The sequence below is a fragment of the Saccopteryx leptura genome, chromosome 2 (assembly GCF_036850995.1).
Source record: "Saccopteryx leptura isolate mSacLep1 chromosome 2, mSacLep1_pri_phased_curated, whole genome shotgun sequence".
NCBI classification, from domain to species: domain Eukaryota; kingdom Metazoa; phylum Chordata; class Mammalia; order Chiroptera; family Emballonuridae; genus Saccopteryx; species Saccopteryx leptura.
In genome coordinates this window covers 329,466,909-329,482,174 of record NC_089504.1, presented here as the reverse complement: position 1 = coordinate 329,482,174, position 15,266 = coordinate 329,466,909, and the positions used below count along the sequence as shown (strand labels likewise).

Here is a 15,266-nt window from a genome sequence, read left to right as displayed (position 1 = left end):
CCATAACTCTTTTTGTCCCTCTAATTTCTATCATACAGTAAGGTTAAAGAGGGAACGACAGAAGAGGGAAATTCTCAGTTTTATCACCGTTCCTCTCTTTTGATAGCAGCAATTCTGCTCTGCCCCAGACTTGCATGTCCCACTCAGAAAAACCAAAACTGTATGACTAACCATACCTACCCTTCCTAGAAGGTTGTTTACTGCCCATCAGCTGTTACTCAAAAATGTCTCTTGAAGGAGGTCTCACCTTTAATCCAAATAGCTTATCAAAGCATCCCTTCTAAGACCACATTGTATTCTTCATGAAAAGTGTTATGGTAAATACGACAAGGCCATACTTTTACAATCATTAAAGAATGGTGACCTGGTCCTCTCATCTGTCTAGTGGAAATAAAAGAGTATTGGTTAAGGATTAAATGAGACAATTGATGGTTTGGGCTGGACAATCAAGGGGAATAATTTTCTAAGGATATATAGGTGGTTTTACTCTGTAATGACTTAAAATGCTTCTTGTTCTGGCTGACTAAACTCAGCCTCCAATTGAGCATTTCACACCTAGTCCTAGTCCTGTATAAAGCAACTTTCTAATTCTACCAGCTCTGTGTTTTGGTCTTCATTTACATCAGCTAGAGACAGAGGATGTCAAGACTCCAGGGCCTTTTAATCCAAGCCTTTTTGACACTGCCCTGGGCTGCCAGTAATAAAAACCCAACTCAATCCAACTTAAACAATAAAGAGAATTCATTGACTCATGGAACATAACTGTCCTGAGGTGGGGTCAGTCACTGTCAAAGCTTGATTCTGTAGTTACACAGTATCACCAAAGACCTGGCTTCTTTCTGCCTCTTGACTACTCCTTCATTAATGTCAACTTCAGGCTGAGAGTGGTTCTCCTTCCTGGTCCCAAGATGGCTACTGTCAAAACTCAAGATTACCCACTTCCTCTTATACATCCAGCAGGGTGGATAAAAAGAGCCTCTACCCAACATTCCCAGAAAAAGTTTTGAAATTCCCTCTGACTGCATTGATATAGTTCACATGACCATATCTGAACCAATCACTGTAGCCAGAGAGCTGGAATGTGCTATTGGCTTAGTTTAGGTCATGCAATCACCCCAGAAGTGATGAGTCAGCTCAGCCCGATCATAAAATCCCTAAACAGAAATCAAGGGCTGCTGGGAAAGAAAATGGGGGAATGAACATTGGGGATGCAACCAGCAATAGCCACCACATCCCTCACTTTATGGGAGGAAAACTGAGACCAGAGAGGGAAAAGACCTTCCCAAGATCATAGCAGAGCAGAGCTGGACCACAACCTAGCCCTTCAATCTGCAGACTCTCTTATTTCTACTCTACTTCTGTGTGTTCAGGCCAACTTGCCACTGCTGAGTGGTCATCAATGTGGGTTCAATCAATCAATTTCTCCCTAAACCTGAACAAAGCAGAGGCATCACATTTTAAATAACTTCAATAAGTTCCCAGTTAAAAGAAAACAAACATGCCCTAAGAATTCTTGCAGCCAAAAAGATCAAACCTAGCATTTTCATTTCCCCCCTTGGGGCCACCTAAGTACCAAGTAGCTCATGCTACTTTTAAGGGAAAAATGCATTCTGGTGTGCATACATTATTGCATATTGATGCACTCAAGATCTAATTTTAGCTGTTAGAGACTTCATTACAAGATGCTCACATAATTAAGCAGCTTTCTTCTCAGGGTTTGGAAGCCTGTTTATTCTTTTCTCTCATTTTCACATTACTGGGATTATCAGAATGTGTGTTAGCTTCTTAAAATGATATATTTTGGTTTTTCTAAATTGATCCACAACAGGAGATGAAATCCATGAAAATTACATGTTTTAACACAGGTTTGTATAACTCCATAGCCTTGCTCTTAAGGTTGGAATCCGTGGACAGTCAGGGTTTCACTGCTCATAGGCTCCTGATGCATTTACCACGTCTCCTCTAGATACGCATCTGCTTTCACTTCTTGGCTGGTTGGGACAGTATCCTCTTCCTGGTGAAGCTGTGAGCTATAGACAATACCTAACTTGGACCCAGACTTTCCCAAAAGGACAGATCCAGGCCCAGGGCTAAGGGCCTTTTACCTCCTTGCTCACCCAATAGCCAGAAGCACCTGCCAGGTGGCAGGTCCCTTACCATGGACAGTGACTCAATATAACCTGGATGTACCCTGACTCCATCATTCCACACATCTGCCTGCTTGGCTAAGGTGTAAGTGATCAACAAGGCCGTTTGAGCAGGTGACACTCCACCTAGAAAGAGAGGTCTGTGGGTGCCTGATTGCAGGGAATGTACCTATGAATCCACCAGGTGGAAGGGACCAGGCTGCTGCTCTCCTGACTCCTGGGGGGCGGGAGGAGGAAAAACCCAGGGGGCTGTGCCCTGGCTGTGGTCCTGGTCAACTTGCCAGCCACACCTCTGCTTTCTCCAGCCCCTCCGGCTTCTGAGGCTTCCACCTGAAGATGATCTGGGTGGCCAGGGCATGAGGGCCGCAGCCATGGAGCCAGTCTCAGGAGGAAGCCAGCTGTCCTCTTCACCACCAATTGGTATTGCTGTCTCCTTTAAGATTCTGTGTTTGCTGTAGGATGCAGGTGTTCCCTGGCCCTCTTCCAAGACAGTGTGGAAACTCCTGGTGGGTCTCAACTGTTCCTAGAACTCGGGCTGCACAGCCTCATCAGAGGCTCTTCATAGACTTGCCTATGGAGCCATGCTGAGCCAATAAACATTTACAAAGACCCTGGTGTTTCCAGCTTTGACTGGAGCCAGATGCTGCTGCGGGAGGACCTAGAACAGCCTCAGCACCAGCGTAGCTTTGGGAGAACCTCGGGAAGACCTTGGAGGCCACGAAGAGCACAGGCGCTCAGGTCCACTCATTGACAAAACCAAAGGCTAGGGAGGCTTCCCTCCGAAGAAGTATGGCTCCACTGGGCCCGTCAGCTCTGCCTGCCTTTATCAGGTGTGGCTCTCAGCTCCCGCCACCGGCCAGGGAGCAGAGCATCGAGGGGATCCCCATGCCCAGCTTTCCCAAACCCCTCTCCCTGTCATCTCCTTGTGATGCAGCTTGGCTCAGGCTAAGGGGACATCAGATGGAGGTGCCCAGCTGAGGTTACCCCAGGTCTGGACAAGCTGCAGAGTCTCATGGGCTGCCACATTCAAGCTCCCCCTCTTCTCCCTCCCCCAACCGCCACAGGGCTCAGTGTGCAACTAGGCTCCCTACAGCCCTCCCTGGATCTTGGCTGCCCTGGTCTATGCTCCCGAGTCCATTCTGACCTCTAGCCCTGAACCCCTTGGTGTCACCACTCATTCCTGAGCCAAGACATGTATCAAAGAGCGATCCAGGGTGGTAATTAGCACCAGCACCTCTGCTCCTCCCAGACTGTAAGGACAGAGTCCTTTCCTGTGTCCCCACCTTTGTCCTCACTTACCCACTCCCCTCCTGCTGCTGCAAATTTGGAGACACACATGCTCACACCCCATTCACCTGTTTTGCAAAACACACCAGGGTTTTCCAAGTCTCTGAGCCTTTGCAAACATTGTTCTCTTTGCTTTAATTACCCTTCTCCTCTGCTTGACTGCGATAAGTGTCACAGATTTCTCATGAGCAGGTCAAAGTCGCTGTGGTGCGTTCCCTGAAGGCTAGGCACGTGGCCTGCATGGTGAGCCTGCACAGAGCACATTCTCCTGTGACAGGGTTCCTCACCCTGTCTGCAGTGACCCCTCCCGTGGCCCCACTGGAATGAGCTGAGGGTGGGGAAAGGGTGCTTTTCCTGAAGGCCTTCTCCTGCGCCTGGGGGCCAGACGCAGTGGGTATCGGCATCTGGGAGTGCCCTGGCCTTTTTGTTGAGGAAAAGGATGAACAAGTGGCAAAGATGACATGTAGCAGAAACAGAGACAGATGGTGTGGCAAAGAGGCTGGTGACAGGAGGTGGTGGGGTGAGTAAGAGAGGAACAGAGAGGGCTTGGCTATAGCTACCGGGGCTCAAGCAGAAGCTGTGGCCATGGTTTCTCCCACAAGGGTCCAGGGTTGTGTTGTTGATGGACCATGCAGCATCCCTTCCTCACAAGCCAAGGGTGGGACCCCATGGACAGCAGGGACCTGTCAAGATGGGTAGGGAACCAGTCACAGTGATTCCCAAGACCTGTCCTTCCTGGAGCCCTTGGGTCTGGGAGTCCCCTTAGGGCCAGCTCCCTCTCAGTCCACCGGCCCCTCCCCCTCAGACCCTGGAGCTGAGGCATGGGGTGCGTGCCCTGCCTTCCTGGGGACAGCTGGGAAAAGAAGCCAGGCAAGGAGGCCCCGCTCCAAGGAGCGCTCATGTTAAAAGGGGTGGCCGAGGGTGCACAGAAACTGTGGTGGGTCTTGAGGTTGGAGTGTGCATTACGGGTGCTCCTTTCTGCCCACAGGGCTGCCAGATCATCCACAGAGAAGGGGGAGGCGGGGCTGCAGAGTTCATGGTGCCTGGTCATCACACCACACACATTTATGGGACGTCAGGGCCACACAGCCCCGCAGTGACTATCCATGAGCCCCCCTCCATGCCCAGATCCTTGCTGCTCAGAGCACGGGTGCTGCCCAACCCAGCATCTCACAGTCAAGAACCCTCATCAGCAAGTCCGTGCTTGGCGCTGGAAACAGGAAGCCTGGGGCCTCCGAGAGCCCTGGTGCACACGTGTATTTGTATGTGTGAGAGACAGACTGACAGCCTCTGGGAACACATAAAGTGGCCTCTGTGTGTGACTGATTTTGCAAGTGTGGGAGTGTCTAGCACACCCTGCATGGTGCCTTGGGCTTGTCAAAATGGGCACCATGAGCATGGAGTGGCGTGTCTAAAGCGTGTCTGCCTAGGAGTGTGTGTGTGTGTCACTGTGTTTGCCTGGGTGGGCTAAAGGCTTGTGTCTGGTCTCCCTGCACACGGGCGAGGGAGCACTGGGCGAGCCTCCCCGCTGGCGGCACAAGCAGCCCTGTGTCCCAGCGAGGCCACCCCCTGAGCATCTGAGCGGGTGCGGCCCCAAGGCGGCCGGCTCTCAGCAGGGCGCTCGGCCCTATCATCTGGGCACATACTCCCGGGGCAGCCCAGCCCAGTTGTGGTCACGCAGGGCCTTGTCCACTGTCTGGATATAGCCATTGATCAAGTGCTTCATCTCCGGGGTGAAGGGCTCGGGGTCGTGAGGGTGCCGGCCGTGCCGCCGGAAGCTGCCCTCCTTGTTGTTCTCCACGCAGAGCAGGCGCTCCTCGCTCACGGACACGTTGAGGAAGGCCACCATCTCCCGCAGCGTGGGCACCAGGCTGCGCCGCAGCTCCTCGTAGTGCACCACCAGCAGCCGCTTGCCGTACTTGAGCCAGTCCAGGACGTGCGACGACCACCAGGACGCATAGCTGTTGACGAAGTCTGGCCACTCTGGGGAGGAGACAAGGGGGCCGTGTCAGGGCTCGCCCGGGGAGGGCTGCTGGCCCTCGGAATCCCCCAGGAAGTGGCCAGGGCTTTCCATCACCCGTGGCCCAAAACGCTCGAATCCCCTGCTGAGGAAGACCTTCCTGGTGACCTTGTGTGAATAAGGGTTGCCATCAGGCTGGGCTCTGAAGAGTCCTACGCCGGGAAGATATGAGTTCAGTCCCAGCAAACACATCAGGTTAAAGCAGTGGTCCCCAACCTTTTTTGGGCCACAGACCGGTTTAATGTCAGAAAATATTTTCACGGACCGGCCTTTAGGGTGGGACGGATAAATGTATCACGTGACCAAGACAAGCGTCAAGAGTGAGTCTTAGACGAATATAACAGAGGGAATCTGGTCATTTTTTAAAAATAAAACATCATTCAGATTTAAATATAAATAAAACAGAAATAATGTAAGTTATTTATTCTTTCTCTGCAGACCAGTACCAAATGGCCCACGGACCGGTACCGGTCTGTGGCCCGGAGGTTGGGGACCACTGGGTTAAAACACAAGTAAACTGCATATACTAAGAATTGGTTCTCTCTCCCATGTGCTGTGAATTCCTCGACCTTAGGGACTGCCCCTGGCCAGGGAGAGCTCGGCTGGGCTGCAGGGCACAACACAGCAGGATTAAAGAGAGGTGCGAAACCGGGGTAGGGCATCTCTTTCGAGGCGACCCTCATTCACCTTGATCTTGTCTCTGGCAACTATGCACATCTTATGTGGGTGGCAGAGACCAAGCAGCAGGTGTAGGGGCAGCCTGGTGAGAGGAAGATGCTGAGCAGGCCCGACTTCCTCTCCCGGCCCCTCCCATAAATCTAAGACCGATGCTCGCTGTGTCTGGGGAGGGGGGGGTGAGGCCCAGTTGAACCTGCGGCACAGTGGGGTGGTAGGACACCCCGTGAAGCCATGGACGGGGCAACTGTAAACTTCTGCAGATGACCTGCTTTGTGAGATTTATTTTCCAGCAAATTAAGAAATTAGTTGTTTCGTTGGGGGTGGGGTGGGAGGAACGTGCAGATATTAAGAATCATCCCAACAAAAACAGTTTCCATAATTGGGCTCCGGGAAGCTTTGTTTTCTCTCATTTTCAACATGATCCTTGAGATGGGGACCACCTTGTTTTTCAGATGAGGAAACTGAGGCTCAGAAGGCATGCAGTTTGTCTGGGGTCACTGGGCTGGTAAGAGGTTTAGGAGGCCTCAGAGCTTAGCTGGACACCGTCATCAAGGGGAGTCAGGAAGGGGGCTGGGGGGGGGCTGGACTTGGTCTAGGTGAAGGGAGATGGGGAAAGGGGAAGACACAGGTCAGCCTCAGCTAAGACATGTCACACAGGGACAGAGGCACAGCCTGCCTGGCCTACAGCCTACCTCTCATCATGCCACCCACTCTGCTGAATACAGCTTTATTTCCGATGGCTTAATTTTATATCGCTCACCACTGTGACTTGTGCCTCTGTAATTCATTGCCTAGCGGCTGACTGTACATGTCTTGAGGGTGGAGACTGTGGCCACTTTCCTGGGCCCCCCGGTTCCTTGTCCCATGCCTGGCACACAAGTATGTGTCAGCAGTCTGACTCCATGAATAAAGCTGCAGTGAGCTCCCTGTCTGCTGCCCCCTTCTGCACCTTTGCTCTTCCAGTTGCGGTCAGCTGCGTAGCCCAGGTGCCCAGCGCACTTCCTGTTGAATTCGGCCACCAGGGACCTGTACGGGTTTCGGATAAGCAGGATGGCTGAGTCGAACATCTCGATCTCCCTCCTGCCACTCTCGTGGGTCTTCACACAGATGGTGCGCTGGCTCCTCCAGTGGTCCTTCTCACCCTTAAATCCTGCCCGGGAGAAAGGAGGGGTCTGCTTTGGAGGAAGCCGTGCTGGGGCCCCCAAGGCCATGGCAGTAGACAAATCCAAATGCCAACTGCATCCCCGAGGGAAAGCTGACAATAGGGGCATAAGAGAGGCCTGTGGATGGCAAGCAGAGGCACTGGGAGGGCCTGTGGATGGTTGACAGGAGCGGCCGCCACAGGATTGACCCTGCCCGTGACAGCAAGCATTGGGAAAGATGGCATCTGCTAGACAAAGGAGGTAAGGCACCTTCTACAGATCCCCTAGAGTCAGGAGTCAGAGGGCCTGGCCATTCCCCATCTCTAAGCACTAGAGATGCATTCATTTGGGAATTTTCTTGGCGATTTTACATGAACATCGCAAATACTCTATTAATCAGCTACAGCTACAGGCATACTGAATAGACTGAGGTTCAGGGTGGGTGTGTGCCTTGCCTAAGATTTCAGAGCACCACAAAACGGAGCCAGGGCTCTCTCCACGTGGCTATGTGTCCTTGAGAGGCCCCTGGCTCCCATCCATCTCCTCACAGGAGAAGCTGGATCCCAATTATTATGCTCACGGGCTGTAAGCAGCTGTCACCCCTCCCTCTGACCTATGCCATGGTCCTGTAACAGGGCCCCAGCCCTGAATCCATGGAAATTCCCTACCTGGGACCCCAGAGCAGGTCTGGCCAAGGTCTCATCCTTGATGATTAAGCCTGTTCCTGCAGAACCCAGGGCCCAGTTTTCTATGAACAGAGAGCCCTGCTTCCATGGAACAATCTCTCTGGGCTGGGGCGGCCTGCCTTTTTCCTGGGTCCCTTGGGCCAGTACTGGGTGCCTGAGCTCAAAGACTTCTGGCTGAGAAGGTCAGACTCTACCCATCCATACATATTTATCAACAACAATTACTGTGCGCTCATTTTGTGTTGGACTTTACGTTGGGGATCAAGACTCAGACTAGATCCCTACTAGACTGTACAGTCTAGTAGAGAAATAGCCCAAGTATACGACAGAGCATAGAGGCTTATGGAAACAGATATTAGGGGGGACTAATTAGAGGATGTATTGACTTCCAGGAAAGATGTCCCCCGACCTTGTCTCCTGACCACATCCCAGCATAGCTATGCCAGCCAGCTCTGGGGACATACTCCATAAATATGTATGAGCTTATCTTGGGCTCTTTGAAACATAAATAAGCCTGCACTCCTTTCATGAATGGCTGGGAAGCATCTGTATCTACAAATGCCTGGAAATTTGCAAGTCTCTTTTGAATCTGTGAGTCTGGGTTCATCTACTGAAACGCAACACGTTTCAAACTCATCTCTGCCATGGATAAAACTCCAGAAGTCTTTGCTTTGATTCATTCTGTCAAACAGCTGGGAGTATCCAGAAATGAAGTCCAACTGGGGGCTGAGTAAATGTGAGATCTCTCTGACACCTGAGACCCAGGGTGCCTTTTGTACTGTCTCAGCCTATTTCAACAGGGGCCACTTTTCCTTATAACTCCAACCATCTTCACCCAGGACAGGTCTGGCATTTTGGCATTGGGCTTTCTCCACATGGCTGTGTGTCCTTGAGAGCTGCCTTGTGAAATTCGCATCTCTGTGTATCCTTGTTCTGTAAGCACTCTGAGGCCAGTGGCTACATCTAACTTTGAGTCCTGTAGACTCAATGTACCAGTATTTCTAAAGCCACTTTGAGGCAGTGTCATTGAACCTGTCTATGTGGCTATTCGAACTGTGGGGCCACTTCTACATTTGTGGACTAAAGTAGGCAGCTGTGTGAGAAAGGGAGGGGCTTTCCAGATGAACAAGGTGGGTCACTGCAGCCTGCGCACAGTGGGTGGTCCCCAGGGGACGAGGCCAGCATGGGCAGGACCATGTGCTTCATCTGGCCACTTCACCTATAGTTGCCCATAACACACAGCCTCCCAAGGACAATGGGGCTGAGTTATATGAACAACCTTGTGTTTTCCCCAACCAGACCAAGATTGTCACGGGTGATTCCAGAACCCACTGCCAAGCTCAGAAAGTTTCTGTTTTCTCTAGGATGTTATGATAGTATCCTCTTTTCCTAAATCAAACTCCAGTTAAGAAAAACCGAGAGAAGTTGTGGTAACACTTGAAAACAGAGAATTACATTTCACCAAATTTAGATGCCACCTGACTTATCTGAGGTCCATAGTTCTAAAACAGCTCACAAACTCGAGCTATTTAAGTTCATTTACTTGGCCTAATAAGGCCTCTTATTTCTATAAGATAAGAAATCATAAAACTCTTGAAGAGTTTGGGACTTTTTAAAATTTTCTTCTTTTTTCTTATTTTTCAGGGACAGAGAGAGGGATAGATAGGGACAGACAGACAGGAATGGAGAGAGATGAGAAGCATCAATCATCAGTTTTTCGTTGCGACACCTTAGTTGTTCATTGATTGCTTTCTCATATGTGCCTTGACCGCGGGCCTTCAGCAGACCGAGTAATCCCTTGCTTGAGCCAGCGACCTTGGGTCCAAGCTGGTGAGCTTATTTTTTTTTTTTTCTCAAGCCAGATGAGCCCACGCTCAAGCTGGTGACCTCAGGGTCTCGAACCTGGGTCCTCCGCATCCCAGTCCGACACTCTATCCACTGCACCACCGCCTGGTCAGGCTTATTATTATTTTTTTTTAAATATCATTTTGATAAGCTACCCCTAGCCTAAAAAGAAAATAATAAAAGAAAAAGAAAGGAGTGAATAGATTACAGTCTCACCTAATTATTGAGGTCATGAAAAGTAAGGAAAATCCAAGAAATGCTTCTAGAGAGGGAATCCAAGCTACTCGGCTTTCCCTTTGAATCCAGATGAATCTCTAATTGTCACTTGAAGCGTAACCCTGGCTGCCCGTCACCTGGGAGCTCATTAGGAATGGCATTTTCTCGGCTCCAGATCAGGTCAACTGAACCAGAGCTCTGAGGTTCTGCCCAGGAAGCTGCTGAATTGAACATGCCCTTGGGAGATTCCGACACACTCCAGTGGGACAGGCACTGCTCCAGTGCTCCGCAGGGAGAGTCGGCCACGGAGCTGCCCTTCCCCTCTCTCCTGCCGCCTTCACGCACCTTTGTTGTAGAGCGTTCCGTCAAAGTAGTAGCTCCCCGTATAGAAGCCAGTGGCGTGCTCGATGAGGTGGCGGGCCCAGGTATTCCCAGCTCCTGGGAAGCTTGACAAAGCCACAAACACTTTGGATTTAGTGGGCAGGAACCTGCGGTCTGTGCACCGGGTGTCTGAAAGCCAAAAGTCATCTCAGGGTCACTCACCCCTGTGGTGACTCATAGACTCCACTAGACAGAAACTGCTGATCCAAGACTCCCACTTAATAGAAATATGACCTGAGATCCAAAAAAAGGGGGAAGAGGTTTACCACCTGCATGTTGGGTGCACAGTTCTGTGGCTAGCCACAGAAAGCCCAACAACAATGAGGCCTCCAAAGCCCGTGCAAGAATGTGGTGCAAACTGGCCCCCTGTGGACCTTCAGCCCCTGCTCTGTCTCCAGGGTCATGGCCAAACCTTGTTATCGGCACAGCACAGATAACTGCAGGGGAGGAAGCTGGGGCCGTGGCTGGGCTGACCAGTGCTACACACTCAGATACAGCCTACAGTGAACCTGCTGCACTAATTTCAGGCAAGTAAGCTCTCTGTGCCTCCTCTTCCTTCCCCCCAGGTTGCAGAGAATCATCAGGTGAAAGCCCCAACGTCCCTAGGCTGTGCTGGGTGACAGTAGGTGCTTCACAAAGGCGGCAACATTCCTCCCCCTCTGTTCTTCCTCCATCAGCTCCTAAGGTCAGCTGGACAGACTGGATGCTCACACGTCACAGCCCGGGAGCTTTACTGGCCGCCAGGCCCTGGGCTGGCTCAGGGAAGCCTCCGAGGTCCCTGTGTTTACTGAGCTCTCATGCCATCCAATGCCACCACCTGGCCATTACTATCCCTCTGGGCTCAGCCACTCTGCTCTTCCTTTCTTCCTCAAAACCCCTTCATCCCCAGTGAGACTCAGGTGAAGGCCAGGCGTTCTTCAAACTGAGCCCTGCATCCTGCGTCCAGTCTCCAGGGATGGCAGAGGCCTCTTCCATCCCATTATCCCAAGATGAGACCATCCACGAAGATGCCAGGTTGTTACACAGATGCCCTTCCTATCCTAGGACTGCATTCTCAGCCATGGCTAACATTTCCAACCCCCCGGACCAAATGCCATAACCACAGGCAGGCCCAGGGAGGAGGGCCCTTCATGCCTCGTCTACCTCTGGGGTGGGGGCTCACCTTGCACAGGGGTCTGGTAGACCTCGCAATACTCTGCCAGCCTCTGTGCCCCAGGCTCCTGGCCACACAGCGAGCTGTTCACAGCATCCCGCAGGTTGAACTGTGGGGTCGGGTAAGCACAGTAGCACTCCCAGCCTCTGAGGATGGCCAAGGGGAACTCCTGCCGGACGAGAAGAGGAAGAGAAGCATTACCAGTGAATGCAAGGGCCATGCCTCCTGCAGCTCACGTGTCGGATGAACCCGTGGATGTCCTGCTGGCTCTAGGGAATCAACAGAAATGTCCGTCCGTCCTCCCAGTGCCAGGCTTTGTGCCCAAGCCCAGGGAGACAACTCGACGAGACAACTACTGCCCTCCAGTAGCTCCCAGCCAGCCTGTTAACACTGACAGTAGAGTGAGCGTGGCACATGTCGGAGGGTGAACCAAGCGTGGAAGGCAGAGAGCAGACCTCTGAACTGGACGTGTGTGATGTCTAGGGTGTAGTCAGGAGCGCCGGGGTGGAGATGGGCACTCCAGACAGTGGGATCCATGTGAGAAAATGTGTGTGAGGGTCAGAATGGGACAGATAAATCCACACAGGGCAGTTAGGTCTCAATGTGTCACAGGTCTAACAAGTAGACTGAGAGCCCTGAGTGACATCTGGAATTCCAGCTAGGTCGCCCTAGAAAGAGATCCAAACCATCCCTTATGCCTGAAGCTCATTGCAGGGTGGGGCTCAAGGCTACGGACAGATAGATTCCCACACACTCATTTCTCCAGGACAGGGTGGGAGGTGAACAAGAGTAGACTTCAGCCCACCAGAGTACTGAGCCCAATGGGAGCTTCCTGAGGACGGAGGGGCCCCACCGGGGGTCAGCCACGCTCGCTCCTGGCGCTCTCCTACGCGGGCTCTTGTTCCCCCTAAGGAGGCGCACCACACGACGAGGAGAGCGGGGGCCCTGGCATCTGGGAGGCCTGAATGTGAATTTGGGTTTACAGGCTGAGTAGTAACCTTGGGCAAGGTGCTGAACTTCTCTGCTCTCCGAACTTTGCCTTTGAATGAAAGTCTAAAATCCACCTTGCACATTTATTATAAGGCTTAGATGAGCAGGGTTCTAATTGCCTGTCACTGGGCCCAGCCCATGCTTGGTGCTCTCACAGACGAGTGGGTCACCCTCTGCCACCTTACCCTGTGGGTATCAGCCTCAGCTCACTCAAAAATTCCTCCGCCCACCTCTCTCACAGAGCACCTACTGTGAACCGGGCACTAGACAGGACACGTAGCCCGGTTTCACCTGCCTGTCCATCCCGCACGGGGCACGCAGGAGAGCGGAGGGAGTCTAGGAGTGTGCACGTGAGAGGGAGGCCGTGGGCAGAGAAAACTTCTGTCAAGGGAAGCGCCACACAAACCTCTGTATTTTTTGCCCACAGTTGACATCTCATATATAAATAAATAAAAAAGAAAACCAATAGTGTTTTCTGAGTGTGGCTTGGCAAGACCTGGGATCTCAGAGGAGAAACAGAGGTGGTGTCCCGGCCAGAGGAGGGAGATGCAGAGCCTGAAGGGGAGGGGAGAGGCTTGAGGGGGAGGGGGGACTTTCGGGGAGGAGAAGATGCCATGGACGCTACCCCCACGCTGTGCTTCTGTGGGCGCAGGCTGAGTTCTCTCCCAGGTGCCAAGCAGTCCCCCGGAAAGCCCCTCCCTGCTTCTCTGTCCTTCTTCAAGGCAGAGGGACAGCTTCGCCTCTGCCCGGACACTCACCAGGGCTCAGGCCCACATCTGCCTCTCAGAGCTGAGCTGCCATAAAGGACGGGGCTGGGGGTGGGCAGACATTTGCACTATTCTCACACTACACACACGTACCTGCCTGCGTGTGCATGCGCGCGCGCGCACACACACACACACACACACACACACACACACACAATCTTGCTGCACTCTCTGCTTCCAGAGCTCGGAGCCCCCTTTTGCACTGGAAAAACTCTTAAATGTTCTATGGGACCATAAGCAAGGCACTTCCCCTTTGGAACCTTAGTTTCTCCATCTGTAAAATGGACACATTCCATGAATCAGTCTGCCTGGAAGAGTGGGAGGATCTCGAATTCCTCTGGCCCTCTCACTGGCTTCCCCTGGCCCACCCTGAGGGCAGTGAGACTGGGACGTCTATCCCCAAGCTTTTCCCGACAGAGGCTGAACACAGGGACGGAGGATGGAGGCGAGCGGTTGCTCTGAGTCTCCGTGGCCTTTTGTGTCAGAGGAAGGAAGCACTGGGTAGGAGAGGAAGCATTAGGCTTATCATCTAGAAGACCTGAACTCAAGTTCCTGCCGTAAGTCAATATCTGTATGACCTTGGGCAAGTAACTGCCCTTTTCGATCCGTGATTCTCGCATCTGTCACATGAGGATAATAATACCCATCTCACAGAGTGCTGGGAGAATGAGGGGACGATAATGAACGAGAAAGACCCGGCACATAGTTGGGGCACCCTTACTTTTATCTCTTAAGGCCTTTAATTGCACTAGAGGTGGGCCCCAGACCACCTCACACCCAGCGTACCAACCGTCTGTCTCCTAAAGTTCCTTCCTTTGGTTCCCCTCCAAGGCTGCGAAAGCTCAGGATCATGGAAAGGTGAGAAGCCCCTCCCCCTGGTTAGTTAGCACTTGTGGTCCTTTAGTCTTGATCAGTCGGGCACATACAGAAAGAATTGCTTGGAAGACGCAGTGGCCACAATGAGGCCCTAATTTTGGAATCAGCCACATCCCCAACCACTGCCATCCTCAATGTCAGCTCTGGTGACAATCTAGCCCAGGCAGCCCAGGCTGCTGTCACAGTGCGGAGCTGAAGAGAAGGGACTTGGGACTGAGTGGACAAAGGATAACAAACACCAGCAGCATGTCCAGTTAGATGCTACCTATCTGGGGCCACCAGGCCTTTTCTGTGCAGAAAGCAAAATCTGTGTCTGGACCTTCAATCAGAACACCACTGGTTTTCTGGAAGCCAGTTTTGTGGACATGAGCCAGTGAAAAGCCATCACAGGAATTGTAACCTCCGGCCTCTACCATCACCATCCATCCTCTGCCACCAAGTCCTCATCCTACCTCTTCCCAGATCAACACCTCCCCCACAGCAAGTGGAAACCGGCAGCATGGTCACGCGTGGCAGCTGCAAGGGGGAGAGCACACGGCCCTCTGACTGTCCCTCCTCTGCTCACACTGGCTGTTAGGGGCTGCACTGTGTCCTCTAATTTCAATGTTGAAACCCTAAACTTCACACCTCAGAATGTGACTGCATTTGGACATAGGGTCTTTAAAGAGGTAATTAAGTTTAAATGAGGCCATTAGGGTGGGCCCCAAGCCAATCTGACTGGTGTGGTTATTAGAAGAGGTTAGAACACAAACACACACAGACCAAGGGACAACCATAAGAAGACAAACAGACAAGGTGTCATCTGCAAGCCTAGGACAGATGAAACCAATCCTGCCAATGCCCTGATCTCAGACTTCTGGCCTCCAGAACTGTAAAGAAATAAGTTTCTGTTGTTTAAGCCCCCCCCCCCCCCCCATCAGTCTGTAGTACTTTGTTACAGCAGCCCTGGTAACCAATACACTAGCTTCCTTACTGGTCCTTGGCCATTGTAGTCACAGACCCACCTCGGAGCCTTTGCACTTGCTGTTCTCTCTGCCTAGAATGCTCTTTACCCAGACACCCTCGTGGCTTTTTCCCT

The 15,266-nt window shown here is 52.1% G+C and overlaps 1 protein-coding gene across 2 annotated transcripts in view; it reads right to left on the bottom strand.

Moving 5' to 3' along the window:
- Window positions 1-1,494: 1,494 nt before the first annotated feature.
- The window catches only part of WSCD1 (WSC domain containing 1), a 45,695-nt gene continuing 31,923 nt past the window's right edge, over window positions 1,495-15,266 (bottom strand). For both annotated transcript variants that reach the window (XM_066363385.1, XM_066363387.1), the window contains exons 6-9: window positions 11,565-11,724; window positions 10,367-10,531; window positions 7,082-7,282; window positions 1,495-5,417 (exon numbers count right to left, since the gene is read on the bottom strand). In XM_066363385.1, the coding sequence (XP_066219482.1) occupies window positions 5,065-5,417; window positions 7,082-7,282; window positions 10,367-10,531; window positions 11,565-11,724 (879 nt within the window). In that variant the 3' untranslated portion in view covers window positions 1,495-5,064. The remainder of the gene's footprint in view (window positions 5,418-7,081; window positions 7,283-10,366; window positions 10,532-11,564; window positions 11,725-15,266) is intronic.